Below are 16,465 nucleotides of genomic sequence, written 5' to 3' on the forward strand. Positions count from 1 at the left end.
ACTCTTCCTGCATTTGAGGAAAGGCAGTTTGACACAGTGCTGACCCACGTTGTGTTCTCAGAAGAAGGTATAAGAAACAAATTGTCAAAACTAAAGGTTCATAAGGACCCTGGTCCTGATATGGTGCATTCCAGAGTGCTAAGCAAGTTGTGCAACGAGTTTGCTGGGCACTATACTGGACCCTTTGTTGTTTGTTTGTTTCATAAATAATATACCAGAAGCTATAACACTCCTCCTTAAAAATGTTTGCCGACGACACCAAGTTCTTCAGGGAAATTAAGAACCAAACGGACTGTGAAGAGTGACAGAAAGATCTCTGTCAGCTTCAAGAGTGGTCAAAGGAATGACTGTTACGATTCTATATCAAGAAATGTAAGAGGATGCGCCTAGGTCATACCAACAGTAATGAGACATATCACATGTCCCAGTGGGAAGAAGAAACAGCATGAACAGTGACTGAATGTGAAAGGACTTGGGTGTATATGTTAACAATAAACTGAAGTTCTCTGGCCATTGTGAGGTGAATCAAGTAACTAAGCTAGTAGGTCTTAAAAAAAAAGGTCGTTCAGATATCTAGTAGTTGGTTCGACCCTTGTAATGATGTTCGAGAAAGGTGCTTCTCCATTTGGAGTATTGTTAACCCGTCTTGTGCCTGAGATATGCTAGAGACTGTCAGTTGATTGAAAATGTCCAAAGGAAGTCCACCAGACTGGTGCCTGCACTTTGGCACCTCAGTTACCCAGAGAGATTAGAATGCCTGCAATTACCTAGCTCATACTATAGGTTGGGTGAGTTGATTGAAGTTTATAAACATCTCGGAGGGAGTTATTCAGTCGAGTGTTCATACCTGGAGCTGGTGGATGCCCGCTTCACTCGAAGTCATAGCTCAAGGTTGAAGATGCCAGAAGTTATGAAAATTGTCATGGCAAACTTTTTCAGAGTGAGAATTGCAAATTGCCAGGGAGTGTTGTGACAGCACAGAGTGTGAGCTCATTCAGGTTCAGACTTGACCAGCACTGGTGCAGGTACAGATTCATTCTGGAGTCAATACATGCCCAGTACAGTACTTGCCAACAGTACATAACAGAAATGTGACCGACTGCCCAAGTGGCTAAGAGGATAAAAGTAAAAAAGAAAAAGTTAAAGAAATAATTAAAACAAAATCACTGGAACAGACAAAACAAGATTAAAAAAATAGTTGGGTATGTACAAAACATGGAACATACGAAGCATGTCCACAAAACTTGGATTTGGTTGAAAAATACTGTATCTCCGATACAGTACTGTACTGTACTGTACTCTATTATTATAAATGATATTAGTTTTTAATTAATACATTTCAGAACTATTAAAATAATCTGTACTGTGCATTAGTTACTGCTATACAGTGGAGTCTGCATTTACGCGGTCAATTGAACCCATGGAGGCCCGCGTAAAACGAGAAACGTGTAAATGAAATAACAGAACATATGGGATTAATTGAAATAGAGACTGGGCCGAACCCCAAATTCCACTTTTTCCGACACAATACGTAACTTGTAGTCAAAATAACATCTTAATTTTATGATGGTATGCACACACAATTAATAATTAAGAGAAATATCAATGATATTAGGTTTTTTAACACTTACGTTAGTAGAAAAAATGGCTGGGCGCACAGGGATGGGAGGTTGGTTCCGAGTCAGAGGGCTGATTATTGGCCCTCACCTGTATCACTTGTATCAATTGTATCACTATGCACCACAGAGGCTTGCAGGGCCTCTTTGTCAAACCCCTCAAAGTTCATATCCTCACTATCACTGACTTGGGCCAGCTGTGGTGGGTGGTGGGTGAAGAACTCGGTAATGTTTTGATGACTGGGCGACCTTGCGCGCACCCTGCCCGTGCCGCTTCCCGCGTAAATGACCAAATTTACCGCGTAATTAAAGCATTTCATTCTGACAAGGCGCCGCGTAAATGCAGACTATACTGTATTACATGTGCATTACACAAACCATGTCGTATACCTGTATGTACATGTACAGGTATACAGTGTTAGTTTTTTTATGCAAGGCTTCAAGTATCAAACATGAAAACAAACATCATGTTTGTAAAAATGACTAATTTCTTTTGAATTGTGAAGCAAGCTGGAAAAAGTCCAGAATTATGTGGTAATTCAATTTACTTGGATAATTCGATATCTCATTACTGTACTGTATTTTCATCAACTGGGAGCCCAGACAATATCAAATTAGCAAGGGTTTATTGTATACTACAGTATATTGTATTGATTTTTATTTCAGAGCGTACCCTAAAAAATAGTTTTGAGATGGAATGTAGGGACAGTAAACCCTCAAAGATCCGGACCCTGTAAATCCGAGTTTCGGAAGATTGGGACAAAAAAATTGGGATTCTAGGCTAAGAAGCCTCCCTAAGAAGCATTCCCAAAACAGGGTGAAGGTAGTTTTAGGCTTAAAGTTTTTATCTTATAAGATGTCACAGACTAAAATTAGCAGAATATAACTTGCATTGCTAGAATCCTCGCAAAACAGCGAATAATTTGAATACCTGTATAGACATCATATATTCTACACACATGATAAAAATTTTTAGTCCAGTAATGTACGTAGTACATTTTAGTACAAGTTTTTAGTCCAGTAATGTACGTAGTACATTTTAGTACAAGTTTTTCAACTCGTATTTTTGGGTAGATTTATTTTTACTCATTTATATGCACACATTATCCTAAATACATATTGTAAAAAAGTAAAAGAAATAATTGTCCTAAGGGCAAACCTGTACTGAACAGTAAGATCTTGTATTTCGCAAGTAATATTGACTGGAAAAATTGTGCCAAATTCAAATTTGCCAAATGCAAATACATAAACTAATAGGAAAAATAACAATATTGACTGGCCACTCTACACCAACCTCTGATTTTCCCATTTGTAACCTCTAAATGATACAAATTCTGCCTTTATTGACCTGATTGTGCTTTCCAGAAACTAGTTTTTAGGCCTGCATCAAGTACTTGGCAAACTTAACTCCCTTATGATAGTCCCGCTTCTCCTTTTCCTTATTTGTCCAATTAAGTGGGTCTGTCCCACCCCCACCAGCACCAGTGGGACCCCCAGTAGAGGTAGAGGCCATTATTTTGACTCGACAGGTGGTAGCACCGCCCAAAAAAGCACACAATAGCAGCCCGGGTGATCACTAGGATGGCGCGAGCTACAACGCGATAGTTGCGTTCTTGTAAACCTCTTTTATATTCACCACCGGCAATTCGATCACCAGAACGCTTCTTGGAAACATTCTTCTTATCTTGTCTTTCCATATTCATCGCTAACACAACAAAATTGGAGAAAACAGCGAAAATCACGGAGCAATCGACAAAAACCGCGCGATTCAATTTATCACGTGATGTAAACAGAGAGCGCTGGCGAAAACCATTATTAGTCCTCACTGCGAAACATTCTTTTTACTTATTCCTTTTATACAGTATTTATGGGTAACAACTAAATTTGCAAAAAATAAAAAATAAATTTACATAGTACCTCTCAAAAAACACTTCACAAACAAGACATGAATCAATTGAACATGTTATGTCGAACGTGAACTGTAAACATTGCATAACCCTGTGCCACACTTAAAACATTGAGGATGGAATCGTGTTATAGCCAACATTCGTATGCAATAGTTCGCGTTTTACAAACCGCGTTCCCCTATTCATCAATCGCATTACAACCAATTTGCGTTGACAAAACACTCGTTGTAGCAGAAATGACTGTCACTGATATGAGGACTGTGACATCATACAAGACAGTGGCCAGCATTCAGCTTGCTGGATCTCGCGAAATTCACAATATTTTACGCCAAATATAAGACTTGGTTACATTAGGTAGTGCTCGCGAAATTCAAAAACACGAAATGAAATCGCACAAAATATGAGATCTTACTGTACTCAAATGTACTAAATAATTACTAAAATTTTTATGTCTAGTGCAAACTATAGCATGTTTATATTCAAATTAATCATAATCTTACAAGAATTCCAGCAATGTAAGTTATGTTCTCCCAGGTCAATTCGGTGCCATTTTATAAGAGAAAAACTTAAACTCCCTCTATATGACAGATAAATAAATACGCACTGGGTAATCTTCATCGCCGGCTAGTCAATACCTCACCTCACCCCACCCCCCTTCCTCCTCCCTGCCTGGCTGTCAACCTCACCTCCCCCTTCCCAGGGGTGAAGATAGTTTTAGGCTTAAAGTGTTTATCTTATAAAATTTCACAGACTAAACTTAGCAGAATATGACTTGCATTGCTCGAATCCTTGCAAGATAGTGAATAATGTGGGTATAGACATTACATATTTTGCAAAAAATATAAAATTTTTAGTCCTTTAATGTACAGTAGTACATCGAGTACAAATGAGTCCAGTAATATGTTGCTCAAAATTATGGCCTTTCACTGGAAAAAGTCTGTATAACTTACCCCAGTAGTCAGGATAATATGTCCTGTAATTTTGGTGTTTTTTTTTCATAGAATTTTTTATCGTTTTTATACATTTTGTACATTAGCCGGAAGATTCAGACACTTGGCTTTTCCGGACAGGTGGTTCCCCCTTTTAATCCGGATCTTCGAGGGTTCACTGTATCTGAAAACTATGCAAACAAAAACTGGTACTTTGAAATTCATTGCTGAATTTTACAGAAGTCTTCCCAGTACAGTAGATTTGTTTGATGGAATGCAGTAATTTAATCATCTTGGTTCATTTTTTAATATACATCATACAGTATACTATACACTACAGGACAAATTCAACTCTCCACTCACACAGTATTTGTTTATAGCCCTCTGGAGATACTGCACTGTTGTCTTGGGTGGATCAGTGAGGTTCCTCTCCCTAACAGTACGGTACACTATCATATAACAAATGACAGCAATGCATTGGAATAATTAAAACAGTTTGTAGAGTTTAAGTAAAAGCACAATACAGTACAGGATGTTTTCTGTACTGTACTGCACTGTACACACCTACCCACATCATCATCATCATTGTTTTATGGCTATTTTCCACTTGTGTGTGTTATACTCTGTTACCTGATGGTAGCACTCCATGCTGCATATCCTGACAGTAAATTGCAACCAACATTAATTTTTGTGATTCTTGGCTAAATGTCTAAAATTATCATGAGCAAAAAATATTGTACAGTACATATATTAATTATGATACAGTAAAAGATATTGTTCATAGATAATTTATATCAGTACAGTACAGTATATATATATATATATATATATATATATATATATATATATATATATATATATATTATAAGAGTATTATACAGGAAATCTCCAATTAATGAATGAATACTGTACTGTACATTGAAGAGAATTGATATACTGCACTGTATATGAGCTGTGTGCCTGTTCATAGATAAGAGGCTGACTGATTATTGAGGGTATTTGCAAAGTTTAGCCAAGATGGTTTGGCTATGTGGAGAGAATGGAGGAGGCCAATTGGGCCAAGAGATGCATGAGTTTGAATGTGGAGGGAAGGAGAGCTAGGGGTAGGCCAAAAATTACTTAGGGGAGAGTTTGCAAGAAATAACCTCCGAAATAAACGTCTTACACGAGACAATGCCGCCTGGAGAGCTACCATCGGGTTATTATGGCTAACCAATGCAATAGAGGAAAATGACAATGCAGTTTAAAATATTAAGAGCTTTGGTTTTAAAGGAGATAAAAGCAATCGGTAAAATGCATTGTTGAGGTAATTTATTTAAGTTTTAGCATCTTTAATCTTAGAATTGGTAGGTTTCAACATATCCACCATCATTACTGATACAAAGCATAGTACGATTTTGAAGTTCCACAAAAACGTTCTGCAGTTGTGTTTCAGTTATGGGAAACTTTTATCATAGAAAATAGGAAACATCATATTAAATGGGAAACTTATCATGGAAAATAGGAAACTTATCATATTAAGTGGGAACTTATAGAAAAAGGAAAACTTGCTGTTCATATTTTCCTACTGTAGTAACATCACTTTGGTTTGTCTCATTTCCCAAGACATTGCTGTTACATTGCTTGAAATTCAAGCAAAAGCCAGTTACTATATGTGTGCTGTTTGAACCACCATACAAAATTTCCCAGCAGATCTTTTGAGTACGGTTATACAATACAAATAGGTGTGAAGAAATGCACTGACCACAATGGTTTGTAAAGAAAAAACACGAACAAGCTATATATATATAAATAAATGATTTATTGCATAAAAATGTACATTTGATCCAGGTATCATCAATTTAAATTCTACATCTTTGTACTGTACTGTAATGCATACTTTTGTTTTATAAAATTACCTTTATTCAAAGTAATTTTGATTTGCAGGTGTTTGGTGTTTTTAATATGCTGACTTACGCCATCGGCTCCTTCTACTTGTACCGTGACTGGAAGGATTCACATCCGCATTCCTCCTTCTCGGGCTCTGTTCTGAAGGGGAACCCATAAACGCCAGGCTGATTGTTATGAGATCTCCTTAGTCACGCAAGAAGCCCCAGTTTATAACAATGGAGCAACTTGTTCATACCAAGTGCAAACCCTCACCCATTCACGTGTCACAATTCAGCTCACATTATAGACTTACCTTTGGAATTCTCTCCTCGGACTGTAACTGGATATTATTTTCTCACCAGATTCTGGATTCTACCACCAGGAAGAAATACAGTACATATACCTTGATATTCATAAGTACTCTAGAAATTACTTGCCATTTTGATCTCGATCTCTATATTCTGTGTATGAGCTTTTTGTCTTCAGAGCTTGATGAAGGGATTTCCATGCTGTATATTGTGAAGTCTTACCTTTAGATGGGCAGAGCCACCCATTTGTTAATACAGTATAACTCACCCTGAACCAGCCAAGCAGTCTGTGGAAATAGACAAGTGCCTTTTTGCCCCTCATGTTATGATTCGGAATTTGGCTTGCCCTTCCCCAATTACAGTACAAGCCTCCTTGGAAAGCCATACCCTCATTTTTATATTGTCAAAGAAGCTCCCAAACACAATGTATTGCTTTTTCATAGGCAAATGATAAACAATCCCAAGTCGATGTAAAAGATCTTCATAAAATGAATTAATTTCTCATAAGTTCTAAGGAGGTATTGAATTTACATAAAATTTTTACTAATACACTGCCCGTTATAGAAATTATATTTGAGTAAGTTATGAATAAAACCCCTGTTAAAACACCTATATATTATAGGTATTGGGGCTTGCAAAGATTAATAGGAATAACTGTAGGTAATACTGTAGTCATGTTCATATATATTATGACTTCATTTAGGCTTTAATGTATAGTTAACATGATAAATAATCATTGTAATGTAATTAATATATTTTCTCAAGAACACTCACAATCTAGCAAAACACAATTATCATCTGTTCAAACACAAAATTTTCAGTGTTATTATGATAAAAATGGCACAATTTTTTAGCTCTTATATTAGTGCATAAAATACTTATTATTAAGGTAAAACTATCAAGCCAGTGTTGTTTGTGTTTGAATAGAAGATAAATGGAGTATTGAATATATTTTATCTATATTCACATTTTGATGAAATATAATTTCTATATTATTTTACGCATTAACACAGTATCATTAAAATGAAATCAGTGTAGAACTTACTGTACAGCTTTTATATGAGAGAATGTATTTTGATTTAAATCAGGTAATGTTTGAACATCTAGTGATTTGTTTTATTGAAACATTGTATGGCTAGGTTTGTGAAATCAGGTATTTCAGCTAGCCTGTTGAAGTATGGTGTATGTCAGGTCATTTTTAAGTATCATGCAATATTGTATGCAAGAAATATGCTCTTTATGCTTATAAATGTACTCATACAATGCTTGGAGAATTATAGGACCAGAAAACATCACTGCCATATGCTGTGTAGTTCATCATTTGTCTCCAGTGTGTAGACAGTGTACACTAAAGGCTGGTGGTGACTGCAGTCAATCAAACACCTCTTAACAAAAATATACATAAAACAATCAAGTATTTTACATTTGAGTCCTTCATTTTCAAAGTATTAATGAAATAAAATTGTGGTTTGTCTTTGTGGGTAAAAGTAAATTTTGTAAGCAGAAAGGAACTTGACCTTTTATCAGTTAGAAATTTTACGTAGAACTTTCTACAAGAATTGGATCTTCACCAGTAACTGGGGTTGTGGTTGTCATATTAACCTTCTGGTACTCCTGGTGAGAAATTTCAACCCTTCGAAGTCTTTCGACGCAAATAGCATCATTTACAATATCTCCTCCCCCTTGTAGTCTTTCAACACAGATTGTGTCAATAGCAGGAGTGGTTTTTCCAATTTAGTAAACATTGGGTTGAGCGAATCAGACCCAAATTGCACTCTTCGAGATATCTGCCAGCCCATGAACCCAGTGGGAGGAACTTTATGTGGTTGATAGGGCCGGTACGCTGTTCCCGCATTCCTCCTTTTGGGAGGAGTACTCTCGGTGTGAGATATGGTTGAGCGGGATGGGTTGTGCCAGCACAGGAGTGCTTAGAAATGCAATCTGCGTCGAAAGACCATGAGAGGGTTAAGTAACTGTCCAGTCCTTTGTGAAGAAAAGGACCAGATCCATTCCTATGTACTGTACTCTAAATAACATAACAATCCATCTTTTTTACTCCATTTGGATATGGCCATCACAGTATAGTACTGTTCTATTGTAACTATCTGTTTGTTGTAACCCAATAAAATAATTTTGTCTTGAATGAAAACCTAATGAACTCTAAATGGTGTCATTCAATGGACCATGCATCTTTAAAAAAAACGAAATTGTTGGATACAACAATATACCTAGAACTAGATTTTCTGATACATATGTAGGGCATACACACATTACGAAATGCATGCACTCAACCGAAAAGAAGTCTATTTTTCTTTGTGTTTCTGAATGTTTTTTACATTGAAATAAACAAGGAAAATACATTTTTTATTATATACTGTACTTTGATTATTGATATATTGTCCGAGTGCATCATTTGCGGTGGAATGTATCGCCTGTATATGGCTTCAAGTGTTAGTTGGTTCGCTAATTTGTTTGAATCAAATATGTTTGTCTCCTTTGTAAATATTTTCTTACATTTGTTGCTGATTTTATTCATACTTGGACCTTTGCATTTGTCAAGCACACTTTAAAGATATGATAATAATATATTGTATATCATGAAAAAACCATGAGAAAAGTTATGATGAAGTTCAATGAGGTAATTATGATCTAGCATCTTTTTGTATATAGGATAAAAGATATGACTAATGCATTGCTTCCATACCCTCAGCCTTGAATTAAAGAAAGGATCATAGCTATCATATTTTGTCTTAGAATGACACTTTTAGGTCTTGTATCAAGAATTCATTGAGAGCATAAAAGGTCAGAAAATTATGAGGCACGGATAGTTTGTTTGTACGTTGTGCTTGTAAAATAATTATACAGATTAATTACCTGTGTTCATTGCTTGAAGATATTCAATAAAGATGATTTTGTAAATGGTGTTCTCTGGTTCCCCCAATACTGTGTAACAATTATAAACTACCTATTTTCCTGTTGTAAGTTTTCAAAATGGTTTAGTGCCAGGGTATTCTGTCATGTGCTGTTAATTTTTCTTTCCCATAATGTGAAGATGAAAATTATGAATCACAACAGGGTGGTCATAATGTATAATTCAAGATACAAAACCAAACTTACAGTATTAGTTTCAATCTATTAAGAATCTAACATCATTCACTTGTGTGCATTTTTATTAGTATGGATGAAACCCACAAAATTACAGGGGAAAGTATCTGGTAAATTGGGTTACAATTTGAATTAAATTTTCCCGTGTTGAGGAGTAGCTATTGTTTATGACATGCTTTTTCAAGGACACTTTTGGTGTTTTAATGTTATTCTGGATATAGTTGAACACAATTCCAATTCTGAGAGAATAAGGGTTTCCCTGAGAAAATAAAAATACATGTATGTACGTACAGTATATGAGGTCCGACACAAAAATAACGAGACTGACCCTATAACTTGGGAACCAAGAGTGGAAGGGGAGGGACAAACAGACGCTTAATGAACATGTTCTAACCTGTCACAGTATGACAAGGCTTAACACGATCACTTCTCTCGGTACAAGTGGACATGTGTTGAAGTATAGATGTGTTCTTACGCTTGGTTGGAAAATGTCGGACTGCAAAACTGAGCAACGAGTTAACATCGTTTCTCGTTAAACTTAAGAAATCTGCGACAAAAACTTTTCAATTATTGACCGAGGCTTACGGTGAAGATTGCACGTTTCTCGTGCATGCGTTTTTGAATGGCACAAACGACTTTCGGAAGGCAGAGAAACAGTGAAAGATGATGACCGCTCAGGCTGTTCACGCCCAGTAGTTACCGATGACAACATTGAAAAAGTGCGAGATGTGGTTAGAAAAAAACGTAGGTTGGGTAGTCAAGCAATAGCTGACAAAGTTAATGCAGACAGGGAAAGTGTTCGACACATTCTAACGGAAGAATTGAACATGACAAGGGTTTGTGCAAAATTGGTTAAAAAAATGCTGTCAGATGAGCAACGCGCCAGCCCACAACGCTTTGTCTGTGAAGCAGTTTTTATCCAATAAAAACATGAGTGCTTGAGCACCCACCCTATTCGCCAGACCTGGCTCCCTGCAACTTCTACCTTTTCCCAAAGATCAAGTCCGTGTTCAAAGGAACAAATTTTTTGTTGGTAGAAGAGGTGAAAGCAAAAACAACGGAGCACCTAAACAGCCTCACAGAATATGATCTGTGGAATTGCTTTGAACTTGTGGCAGCATCATATGCAGCTGTGTGTCAACTCAGAAGGCAATCACAGTTGATTTTCTTAATTTGGTATGAAGAACTCCAGAGACAACTATTTTTTGATTTAGAGTATTTTTTAATATGGATATGTATTTTTGTAAGTCCCGAGGAGGAAAAAAGTATATTTTGTGGATTTGAAATTGGGGTTTGCTACCAGCAAACTCAGCCCGGCCAAGTGGAGAGGACGCCACTTTTTGTTTACGTGACATGAAGGCGTGCTAGCGGGGCCTAGCAACAGGTTGAGCATAATGAATGTTATATGAAGAATGTGATGAACGTGTGGAGGTAGTTTGTAAGCCAGGATAAGGCTAATAAAAGCATTGTTCTACAGACACTCATACCCCACCACCCCTGAATGAGTCGGCGCCAAGCGTCCACCCCTTGTTATCCTGGTGAGTTAGGCTTATTGTTTTGTACTGTTTAGTTCCTACTAATGTGTTGTGCCAATATGTGATTATGACAACAGTTGATGCTTGTTTTGTATGTACAATGTATAATGATTAGCTGTGTCTGATATAGATCCCAGCCTTTCCTTCCTCGGGTGATTTCTCGCATAAATGAAAGAGATAAAATTACAAGTGTGTGTCCTATCCCTGCTATGGGAGTCTGCTGCTCTGTTTTTGCTACACTTGGTGGAGATGCAGGGTATGCAATTGCTTGCATGAGTAAGCAGGGATTCATCCCTGTAGAGCAAAGAACAAGTAGCACCCAGACAGTAGTTTTTATTGCATAAATCACCCGGGGATTAGCACGGCATCACTGCCTGCTGAGGATCAATAGCAGTGGAGGTAGGCTTGGACTGGTGAAGCAGTTATCTATGCAGAGGAGGACAGACCTAGAAGCCAAGCATAAGTTGCCCATCCCCACACCATGTTCCAGAGGAGAATTTGATCAACTTGAGAGCTCAGAAGATGGGGTTGACCAAGGCCGCCAACAGGAGATAAGTGAATTGTATCACCAGACTATCCTACCCTATGTAATCAAGTACAAATACTCACAAACCTGATGGAACAGGGGGTGAGCAGTCCCACTAAGAGTGTTAAAATGGAAGCTGAGGTTTCACAGTATGACCAGAGAGGTGAGCCTATGCAAATGGTAGCCCATGAGATGAAACTTGGACTTTTTCAGGGACACTTGATAATCTGGACCAAATTAATGTAGGCAAGTGGATAGCTGAGGCCAATCATAACATAAGGTTGCTTGGCGACAAGGGTAGAGGGGTAGTCAACTATATTCTTATATTTCTCACTGGTCCTGCTCAGAAAACAGTGGAGAAACTGGCTTGAAGTGACAGTTGTGATAGTGAGGAGATTCTCACAGTTTTAAGGGGTATTTATGGAGAAAACCTGACGCTGGGGGAACTCCAACTTAGATTTTATCAGAGGACTCAGGGTGTAATGGAAAATGTGTGGACATTTGCAGATGCTCTTGAGCTGCTGTATGAGGAGAAGGTTAAAGTAGCACCAGCACAAGTCGCTACAAGGTCAGATAATCTGAAAGAGGTTTTTCTTAAGGGCTTAAGGGATCAAGAGTTGCAGAGTGGCCTACGTTGGTGTGTGAGTGGCTGGCCTGGATCGTCTTATGAAGAATTGGTACAGGTAGCTGCAGAAGAGTCAAAGAAAATGACAAAGCAGCTAATTAAGGAAAAAACCCATCTGAGGGTGAGGTTACAGCTATAAACGAATGTTTGCCAGTGGTTAAGAAAGTGGGATAAACATTAAATCCCCATGGGAGTGTACCTAAAGAAAGTGGGGTGGAGAAGATGCTTGCTGAATTAGGAGTAGATATTCAGGCTGTGAAGACAGACCTAGTACAAATTAAGGGGTCAATGGAAATTAAGTATCTTAACAAGGAAAGGCCATTCCCATTCCAGAGAGAGTGCTATGTATGTGGACAGTGGGGGCACAGGGCGGCCACCTGTTGGCACCGGAACCAAGGACGAGGGAGAGGAGGTCTACCAAGGTGGGCCCCTCAGCAGTCTAGAAGTGGAGTAAAGACCACGAGAGTGTCAGAAATTTCTGGAGAGGGGAGGAAATGGCCAACCCCTGCTGCAGGAAGCCCACCAGTAGGGGTAGAACGAGTGGGCTGGTCACACAGAGTGGAGTAAGGACAGGCTGGTGAGGAAAACTCCTGTCACTGCAGTTAGGATAGGAGCAGTCTCGGTTACATCTCTTCTGGATTCTGGTAGTGAGGTGTCTCTTGTCTCAGAGAGTTTATCGGAGAGATTTTGAATCTAGGGGAGGTGGATTACATTCCCCAGAGGGTCTTGTGCTGAAAGCAGCTAATGGTGGATCAATACCATACCTAGGCCACATGTTGGTGGATGTTGAGATTCTTGGACATAAAATAGAACAGGTCGGGGTCCTTGTGAGGAAAGAGGAGTAGCGCCCTGTTAGCAAGGCCCCAGGGTTGATAGGGCTGAATGTACTCAGCCAGTGTTGAGTGGTTATAGTGAAGGATTTTGGCCCCCAATATGGTAACTGTTGTACTATTAAGGGAGACGGAGCTTTTTCTAATTGTTTTTAAGAGATTTAGAGCATCCACCGATGGCAGCAGAAAGACCAAGTGAGGTTTGCTTCCTCTACTAGGTGGAAACCAACAAGGATCCACGCCAACTGTCGCCAGCCAGTCGGTAGTATTTACATCCGAAGTTTATGGAGATGTCCCAAACGTGAGGTCTTGATTGAGCCGATGCAGGCAGGGGAAGGGTGGCTGCCTCACAACCTCCTTCTTATCCCTTCATACACTATCATTAGGTGCGGTAAGGGGGTCAATGTGGGTAATTCCTGCACGTGGCTAAAGCAAAGCTGGCGTGTGGAAGTGGCTCGTAGGCCCAATCTGTGTCCTCAACAAGAAACAGCGGAGGTGAGCTCAAACAGTATTGAATGGAAGACAGAATGCCCAGCTGATGGGCAGATGCCAGAAGATCTAAGGCAAATAGGGCTGAAAATTGACCTAGAACAAATACCCAGTAGCACACAAGAGACTTTGGAGTGTGTTGCGAAAGTACTGCGATGTTTTTCTGGACAGCAAGGGTTAATTAGGATGCACTGGAATAATCAAGCATATCATCCCTCTCGTAGATGAAACTCCCATTAGGCAGCCCTTCAGACGGGTTCCCCCCACTCAAATCCAAATGGTTAGGGACCATATCAACCAGCTGTTGGAGCAGGGGGGTAATACAGAAAAGCACTAGTCTATACACAGCTCCGATTGTTCTGGTGAAGAACGAGATTTGTCACTGCGTTTGTGTGTTGACTATAGGAAACAGAACAAAGCCATGCATATGGATGCCTTTCCACTCCCAAGGATTGAGGAGTCTCTTGATGCATTGGCAGGAGCAAAGTGGTTTTCAACATTCGATCTAGCCTCAGGATATTATCGGACAAGAGATGGATGACAGGGACATCCAAAAGACTGCTTTCTGTACACCATTCGGGCTGTTTGAGTATAAACGCATGCCGGTGGGATTATGTAATGCTCCCGGAACATTCCAGCGAGTCATGGAGAGCATCTTTGGCAGCGAGATATTTTCAACCCTGTTAGTGTACCTGGATGACCTCATGATATTGTCAAAGGCACTTCATGAGCACTTAGAAAGGCTGGAACTGGTGCTCTCTAGGTAAAAAGGGACAAAACTTGAAACTGAAACCATCCAAATGCAACCTATTTCAAAGGAAGGTAGTGTGACAGAAGGGAATTGAGACAGACCCTAGCAAGATCGAGGCTGTTAGGCAGTGGCAGGTTCCCATCACCATTAGGGAGTTGTGTTCCTTCCTTGGGTTTGTCCTTTTACCTACGGTTTGTGCCTGGATTTTCAAAATTAGCCACCCCACTATCAGCCCAAACTTCAGGTGTCACCACCCCAAACCAGTCCCTCTGCTCGAGGTGGGCCCAGGAGCATGATGATGCATTCAACCAACTAAAGGACAAGTTAGTCATGGCACCCATTTTAATTTGTGCTGATTTTAGCAAGCCATTTTTCCGAGAGATCGATGCCAGTTTTCAGGGGCTAGGAACTGCCTTGTCACAGAAGGTAGAAGGCAGAAAACACCCTATTGTCTATGCCAGTAGGGGCTTGAAGGGGTCAAAGAGAAATAGGAAAAATTACAGTAGCATGAAATTAGAGCTGCTAGCATTGAAGTGGGCAGTCACTGAGAAGTTCAAAGATTATCTGGCAGGCAGCAGGTTTACTGTCCTCACTGACAACAATCCTTTGACTTACTTGGACAAGACAAAGCTAGGGGCAGTAGAACAGAGATGGGTGGAACTGCAGAAGCAAGACAATAACATCTCATCATGCCGTAAGGGTCTAGAACGGCAGCTAGGAGAAAGTGAATTACAGGAGTTAAGAAAAGGTCAGGATTTTAACAGTCTATGGGAGTAGAGAGGGAGATTGCTCATTCACAACAAACTGTTGTTTAGAAACTGGGGAAGGCCAAGCCAGAAGGAGGTAATGATAATTTTGCATGATGACATGGGTCATCAGGGTATCGCATGTACCACTAGATTGATTAAGCAGAGGTGTTACTGGCCACGAATGGACCAGGACACCTTTGAATACTGTAGGTACTGCCACCGGTCCATTGTAGCAAAGGCAGTTATCCCAGAGGTATGCATGCAGATGAAACCTCTTACAGCCAGTAGACCCTTTGGCATTCTGGCAGTGGATTTTACAGTAGTAGAACAAGTGACGGGAGAGAAAATGTGCTGGTGGTGACAGATGTGTTCTCTAAGTACACCTGGGCATTCGCTACACGGGCTCAGAAGGCAGCGGCTGTAGCAGAACCTGGTTGATGAGATATTTACCAAATATGATGTCCCTAGGAAAATTCACACTGATCGGGGAGCCTAATTTCAAAGTACATTACTGAACGACCTATGCAAGACCTAGGGAATAAAGAATTCTAGGACTACCCCATACCATCCAGCTGGAAACAGACAGTGCGAGAGGTTTCACCACACACTGCACCAATTGTTGCGAACACTGTCAGTCGAGCAAAGAGACATTGGGCAAAGCATCTAGGAATGGTAACCGCCATCTATAATTACAATAAGACTCCTAACTTGACCACTGGGTTCTCCCCTCACACTTTGATCTCCGGTATCGATCTCAAGCTTCTGATAGATATGTTGTTTGCACAAGCAGAGGAGGAGGCCACGTGTGATGATTGGGTGGCCCTACACATTGAAGTATCGGAGAATGCCTGGAGAGTTGCAAATGGTAATTTTTAGAGTAAGTGTCAGAGTAGGAAGCTTCTGTATGATAAGAAAGTGAGAGGAAAAAAATGGGGACCATTTTATTGTTACTTAAGAATACGGAAATAAATAATTTGCAAACTAACACTGCACTCTTAAGAAAAGACAGTATTATTACAGTAAACCAGAAACTGCTAATGGTTGAAGAAGCTTTAATCAGTTCTGATTAGTTCCAGTTTACAAGTACTGTATTGCTTAAAATGCATCCTTATAAAAATAAAGCTGTAACACAATGGTTCCAGCCTTTATAAAATGATACACTACATTATATGTCCTGAAAGCCAACTCAACATAACATTATCATGATAATAGCAATTAACTCCTAT

At 39.4% G+C, this 16,465-nt stretch overlaps 1 protein-coding gene across 2 annotated transcripts in view; it reads left to right on the top strand.

Annotated features, from left to right (window-relative positions):
* The window catches only part of LOC121858879 (CKLF-like MARVEL transmembrane domain-containing protein 4), an 88,978-nt gene extending 79,430 nt beyond the window's left edge, over window positions 1–9,548 (top strand). For both annotated transcript variants that reach the window (XM_042355530.1, XM_042355531.1), the window contains exon 4: window positions 6,379–9,548. In XM_042355530.1, the coding sequence (XP_042211464.1) occupies window positions 6,379–6,498 (120 nt within the window). In that variant the 3' untranslated portion in view covers window positions 6,499–9,548. The remainder of the gene's footprint in view (window positions 1–6,378) is intronic.
* The last annotated feature ends 6,917 nt before the right edge of the window (window positions 9,549–16,465 follow it).

Source organism: Homarus americanus, unplaced genomic scaffold, assembly GCF_018991925.1.
Source record: "Homarus americanus isolate GMGI-L3 unplaced genomic scaffold, GMGI_Hamer_2.0 scaffold46226, whole genome shotgun sequence".
NCBI lineage: Eukaryota > Metazoa > Arthropoda > Malacostraca > Decapoda > Nephropidae > Homarus > Homarus americanus.